Source organism: Setaria viridis, chromosome 5 (assembly GCF_005286985.2).
Source record: "Setaria viridis chromosome 5, Setaria_viridis_v4.0, whole genome shotgun sequence".
Taxonomy (NCBI): Eukaryota; Viridiplantae; Streptophyta; class Magnoliopsida; order Poales; family Poaceae; genus Setaria; species Setaria viridis.
In genome coordinates, this window is record NC_048267.2 from 24,051,088 (window position 1) to 24,058,011 (window position 6,924).

At 43.5% G+C, this 6,924-nt stretch overlaps 1 protein-coding gene across 2 annotated transcripts; it reads right to left on the reverse strand.

Annotated features, from left to right (window-relative positions):
* Positions 1–275: 275 nt before the first annotated feature.
* LOC117855372 (WAT1-related protein At5g64700) lies at positions 276–6,708 on the reverse strand. 2 transcript variants are annotated; one of them, XM_034737713.2, is made up of 7 exons: positions 6,456–6,704; positions 6,317–6,379; positions 5,117–5,233; positions 4,241–4,493; positions 3,961–4,119; positions 735–883; positions 276–618 (listed from the first exon to the last, which is right to left on the reverse strand). In XM_034737713.2, exons 1-7 carry the CDS (start codon positions 6,626–6,628, stop codon positions 498–500), a joined length of 1,035 nt encoding a protein of 344 aa, XP_034593604.1. In that variant the 5' UTR covers positions 6,629–6,704; the 3' UTR covers positions 276–497. The 2 variants fall into 2 exon arrangements, with proteins under 2 accessions (XP_034593604.1, XP_034593605.1); XM_034737714.2 differs by lacking the exon at positions 5,117–5,233 and having other exon boundaries at positions 6,456–6,708.
* Between the last annotated feature and the right edge of the window lie 216 nt (positions 6,709–6,924).

Sequence of the window (6,924 nt, forward strand, 5' to 3'; positions counted from 1 at the left end):
ATACGGAACTAATAGATGGTATACCCCCTCTTAACGTTAATGGACCTTTAAGATTTATTAAGGATATTATTTATATGGCCAGGCCCATATATCTAACAATCATGACCGCCACACAAGAATAGGTGCACCAAGCATACATATATACACATTCTCGGAAGAACGTGAAATATATTTCAAATGAATCTGGAAGATCAAATATCTTTTGTTTAGTTAACAAACTAAAATTCCTTTTTCACCAATAGAGGTTGCAAAAAAATTATGCTGAACTTAAGAGATTGAAATTTTAAATTAGAATCCTCCAATATAAGATATCAAAGTACATAATATGGCTGATAACACCAACAAGCCAAACGATAAGTTTATATCAAACTTTAGATTAGAATCCTCTAATATAAGATATCAAAGTAAAAACTAAAAGTTTAGAGTGTAGACAAAAGCATATTGATCAAAAATATCGTTTGGCTTCTGGAATACATCCAGAATGGCTGAAGCTTGATCTAAACTTCTGTTTCTTGGACTGGAGCAGCCATTTGTTCCTTGCTGACATCTACTTGCTCAGTTTTCTTTGCCCAGAGAACACAATACAGGCCACCAACCATGACAACTCCACCCAAGATACTGCAGGGAAGATGACGAATTTTGGGTTAAATTTTTGTGAATTATTCATCATTGTCAATGGAAAAATTGAAGGAAAAATGGACTGGCTGGGTAACAGAAGGAATTTAAAGAGAGACCTGCCCAGTGTGACTGCTTCACCCAGAAGTGAAGACAGAACTATTGTGACAAGAAGAGTTATTGGCATCGTCATGGCCAAGAATACGGGTCCACTCTTGTCAATCACCCAGATTTGCATGTAATATCCAACTCCGGTAACAAGTACACCCTGCATGACGTCTAAAAATTCAGAGAAGACACCATCACATTCCTATTATTATTGTTCTTCTTACGTACCAAAGGGTTTCTTTGGCACACGGAAACAAAAGAAAAAATGAAAATTAACATTAAGTGACACTAAGGATTCATTTAAAATCTGAACATATAGCCTTTTGAGGTTTCGACACCTGATACTATCATACAAAGGCATGACTTGATGCTTTCTTTGAAATAACAAAACATAAATTGAATTGAAACTCTGGCATAGAAATCTGAAAGTCGATCTCGACTTAAAACAAAAGCTGAATTGTTCCATACAAATGTAATTATGTCCCTAGATGAAGCTTGAGATTTGAGAAATGCACTGTGTTGATTGGTGCATTGTTTCTGTTCCATTAGGATCAATAGGTGAAAAGTTACCATCACTATCAGATGGATCCACTGCCAGAAAACTTCATCTGGGCATTTTCCTAGTTCATAGTTATTATTACTAATCTTTCACATGCCATTTTTTTACACTATATGAAACTATATCTGGCCAGACAACTAACTGTTGCCAAACATAACTGTTATAATTGTTAGAGTATATTTGGTAGTTATAGATATACATATCGTAGACTGCCGTATGTATCCGGGGGAGCTTTGCCCCCCAAGTCTCTGTACTCTATATATATCGGCCGAGGCCTCAATGCAATACAATCCATCCATTATACCCAATCTATTCTTTCTACATGGTATCACGAGTTTAGGGTTTCGTATCCTAAGCTAAACCTTCCACTTTCGCTCGTCCCCCCGCCTCCTGCGTGCTACCGGCCGTCCTTCACGGAGCGCATTCAACACACCCCTCGACGGCCTTCTAGTGCGCCCCCGGGGAGGTTGCCCATGACCTCCACCGTGGGGTAGCGCCCTCCATCTCCGTGGCGGATCCGTTTAATTCGCCGCACTCCAGTGTCAAGCAGCAGCAGATCGAAGCGTACCTCACCATCCGCCATGGAAACCGTCACTGACGACCCCAACCCTCGCTGCCGTGGTGGCAGCCACAGTCTCCATGCGGCGCCCGTGTCCTACCCCGTGCTGCTGTGGTGGCAGCAGGGGCCTTTGCACGTTGCATCCACCTCGTCGCTGACGGATGGTGTGGCGGCACCTTAGCACCGCCTTGTCATCTTCGCCGCCCCATCGGGCCGCAGCTTGAGCCCCTCCTCCGGATCCCGTGTCGCACAGGGCCCTCCCCCGCCGGTCGCGTCGCCTACTCCGGCGGGCTCCTCTGCACCCGGCGGTATGGCTCCGCCCCACCCGCCTCATCTGCCTCGCGCGGGCTCTCGCCACCGTCAGCCAACACATGCACTGCCCAACACGATGGATTTCTCCACCGCCACCAGCTGGGACCTACGCCACCTGACCTGGCGGAATCCTCCGCTGCCTCCGGTTGGGACTCGCAACGCCCGACCGCCGGAATCCTCCACCGCCCTGGTGCGGATCCGCCCCACCCATACCCACGCCCATCTCAAGCCTCTATCTATTCCTCTCTCACACGCTGTTCAAGGAAAGAGATAAGAGGAGGATGAGGGTCTTGTGCTACACACACCTAGAGGTACTACACGAGATGCTACTGTATCTTCTTCTTTTGCCCAATCAGAGATCGGGATTACGTCGCCCACCGCCCGTCGACCTCTCGCCTCTACTTTGACATCAGCATCAACTTCACCAGCTCCTGTCCTGTCTCCGACTGTGCGGTTGGTGAGATGGACGGCGCCCTAGCGGACGCCCGTGTGCACCGCCCTCCTCATTGCTTCATCCGCGTGTCGACCTCCGCCAGCTCGTCGTCGCCTCCACCGATCGGGACGCCTCCACCGACTTTTCCCATTGTCGTCTCATCTCGCACATACTCAGTCTGATCAGCCGATGTACGTGATCCACCCGGCTCCCATGACATTCATCCTCGTATTGCGCGCCTCTTCTCCGAGTATGGAGGGCTACCGCTACATCACCTCTTCGGGCAACAGCGGTGCCACCCGTGGTCGCCTTCACCATTGCATCCTCACCGCCGCCAACCACATCAATGACCTCGTCATCGACTACGAGTCACTGTGGCTTGCGCGCATGGTCTTCATCATGATGTTTGAGTTCTTCGTCGTCTCCTTCGAGCTCCGCCGCCACATCATCCGGATCATCAGGCCTCGCGTCAAATTGTTCGGGTCTACCTCCTCACTTCGTCCAGCACCACCTCGTTGCCAGCGCCACCGTCTAATCTCCACTTCGTTCGTCTACTCTAGCAACCGCGGGCTGCATCAGTATTTTCTACCTCGCCGTTCTTCTGCGCCTGCGACTGCCTTGGAGGCCTTCTCCGCAGGTCCCTTAGACAACGGCGCCTAGTTGTGCACTCTCCCTTGCACGTCTGGTATTGACAACATCGGTGCATGCCATCATCCCCGATGCGTTCCCAGGCCTGGAAAACCTGGGAATGTCTCGCCTAATGGTTAGACTGCATTAATTTTGGCATCGACCCCCTCTACGATTGCCTCGACGTGTCACAGTCTTCCTTTGGCATCTTCCCCTACGTGCCACCATCCTCACGGCATCTCCTCATGCGCCCGCGGCTTCATGTGCGGTTCCCTCATCTTCGGCAACCTCGACAGCTACGTTGACCACGGCTACTCTAAGCACAACATCCTCGACCACGGCTACTTGTCCTCATGCTCGGCTACCTCAACATCAGCACAAAGGGCTATCATGTGCATGAGTTACTCATCGGTTTTCTCTCCAGTCGCAATATCTGCACCGCATCGACATTATCACTGCGGGGGATGTCAGTCCGTCGGCTTTTGCCTTCGACTTCTTCTCCAGTCTCATCATCTGCGGTGCTCCCACTATAACTGCAGGGAGATGTTAGAGTATATTTGGTAGTTGTAGATATACGTATCATAGATGGCCATATGTATCCGGGGGAGCCTTGCCCATCAAGTCTTTGTACTCTATATATATCGACCCAGGTCTCAATGCAATACAATCTATCCATTATACCCAATCTATTCTTCCTAATAATCAAGACACTGGTCGACATATTAGGAAGACACATATCGAGCTTACACAGTAAAGCACGGCAATGAGACTGATATCCAACTTTAGCTTCCATCGTGAAAAATCTCTCTCCACGACAAGGGCAATGAAGAAGGACTGGATAGTTGCAAAGACAATTTGGAGACTTGTGTTGAGCAGCTTAGATGGGTAAGCGTCCAATATAGGCCCCTGAGAACAAAGTAATGTATATATAGGTAATACAAATAGAATGCACAACCCCAAGAGTACTATTATTTGATCAGCTGCGAATATTTAACCTTTTTTAAAGCGGCTATGAAGAGATTCATACCTGTAGCACTGTCCAGAAAGCCCAACATATAGTGCCTAAAGTCATTAGGAAAATTCCTAATAACCAAGTTCTTACTGAATGAACAATAACTGTGGCATGTGAGTTACTTGTTTGGTGAAGAAGACGGTGGTGGTTAAACGATTTCATTTCAGGCCCCTGATAAAATGCAAGTACAATGACACCGGCGAAGCAAAACACTATACCAGTAACTTTTACAATTCCTTGGAATCTCTTCATGTTCAAAGACTCAATCCTACAAGATAAAGAATAGTGAGGTACCAAAAACTTTTTTATCAAAATAGTTCTTGAACCTTTTCTTTTAAAAAAGCTATATGCATATATATATATATATATATATATATATATATATATATTTGTCTCCAAATCAAAATAAGGAAACCAGCATGCATAGCGTGGTCCTAATAAGTAGACAAGGTGTGATGCTATCATTATTCGCAGAGAGAAAGGCATGGTGGTATCAACAGCCCAAACCCTGGTTCTCATAGAAAAGGATCTCACTAAGATACACCAGTTTTAGTCCTAGGCAGTCTGGCCTTTGGCCTCGAATATGACCCTAATCGTTCTTCTGGGATTGTTCTAGTACGATGGATCGAAGGGGTGCTGCCAAATGAGTACGGATGGCCGATGCGCGTTCAAAGTGTTGGATGCGTCTCGGCAGGAGGACAGAGGTGTTGGGGTTGTACTGTGCCAAAATTTTAATATACATCTATCTTTATTTTTCAAAGAAAAAAAAGAAGATGCCTTGGCAGGTTGTATTCCCCCATGTGTCAGAGTTTCTTTCTCAAATACAGAAACTATTAAAGTGTCATGCAAACTTGCTGGGAAAGTTCCCTTATATTTCATAGAAACCCTTGCCTCAAAAGAACTGCCAAAAAGAAAGCCACCACTGGCAGAACATTAGATATTGCGGATGATGATGTTGCCGAAGCATAACTGAGACCAATGCTGTATACGTTTATAGAACCAGAAATCCTTCAAAAAAGAAACATAAATATAAAGAATGATTAGTGAATTCTCTGCTAGTAGTTATTAGCACAAATTGACAAAAACCTACTAATTTTTTACCATTTACAATGTATTTTGTCACACATGCACCATTATGAGTGCAAATGTACTCCAACTGATTCAAAAGACATGATCTATAAACATTGACAAGGTCTATGAGGTGACAATGACTTTTTGAATAAAAAACTTAACAACGAGATTCATTCTAATAAGAAGATGATGTGCTTCGAACTCGAGTTGGGGCAGGAGTTTCAACGACTCTCGGAGTTCAATGTTCTAACTGGTCCACTGCGACAAGCTTGGCACTTTTACAATAAAGATAACTAAATATTGTGATAGTACCTTTTATGATGAATCTATTTACATTGCCAATCTATGTAAGTTTATATATTGATGATTTTTTAAATAAGTTTGGTTAGAGGGATCCTAATCAAAGCAACATATTTTCTGAGTTTGAAGGGGTACAGTACATATATACGCTTACTAACTCTAACCCATAAGAGTTAGAAATATACGAGTTCAACCTATTTGTCAATAATTGACCGTTATTTGCAGTTATCGAAATTTGTTATCTAAATTCTCTAACATGATTTTGAACTTCCAGAAAAATTGGCTATAGATTTTTCAATATCCACCAACAATAACTGAACTTTATCGGCTAGCGAGTCTTATAAATTTGTAAACTGATACAGTTAACTCTTAATCTAAAGCAAGACACAGAAATGAGTGGAAATATTAGCAAACATCATAACTTAAACCAAGAAAAGAAAGAAATAGGAATGACTCCATAGCAGTTTTTGTAGAATTTGCACAGGTGTATATGCATTAAAAAGAATCTCAAACACAGATATCTTCATTAGAGCTTCGTTCTGAAATAAGGAGGATGGAACACACATGGTTAAACATTAATATGCGAAGTAATGGAGATTTGTTTGAAGAAATTTTCAGCTAGCTTGTTGGCCTGTGTGATGGTTCAGGCATTCAGGTTAACACATATTCAATTCATAAAAAATTCACACAAGTACAAAATAAGATCCCACTAACACATACCCGTATAATGCATGCACAAATAATTTCAAAGAGGCTTTGAATGTCAGTGCTGGAGAAGTTTTCCTGAAGAAAGAAGCTTCATTTCATTCTTCCATGATAGCTTTGCAAGAAACTAAGTTACAAAAGTTGTGTTACATACCTTTCAAGCATGTAAGCAATTGGTAGCAAGAACGGAATGGCAATTGCATGCCTGTATAAAACGAAGACAGATGTGCTCATGCCTTCATCAAAGGCACCTTTGGCCACTATATTCATGCCTCCATATATGGATCTTAGTATTAGTGCTACCACAAAAGCTGCTCTAGTGGCCATGATCACAGCAGTATGTTGGAACTTCTGAACTTGGTAGTTTATATAGTCAAAGAAAGGACTGGTGTGAGGAAAATGCACCCATTTAGGGGGGCATATGTGATTTAATTTGGTGATTGATAACAACATAGTCGATGGGAGCTAACATGCTTATTACTAAGAATGTGTGAGGTTACGTCTTATGATAGTACAAGAGAGAACCCAGCAAAACTGGAAAAAGATAATAATGAACGGAACTTATGGATTTCATACAATCTTGTAGAGCTCTTTGCAACGTTTCCATGGAGTCCAAAATCATT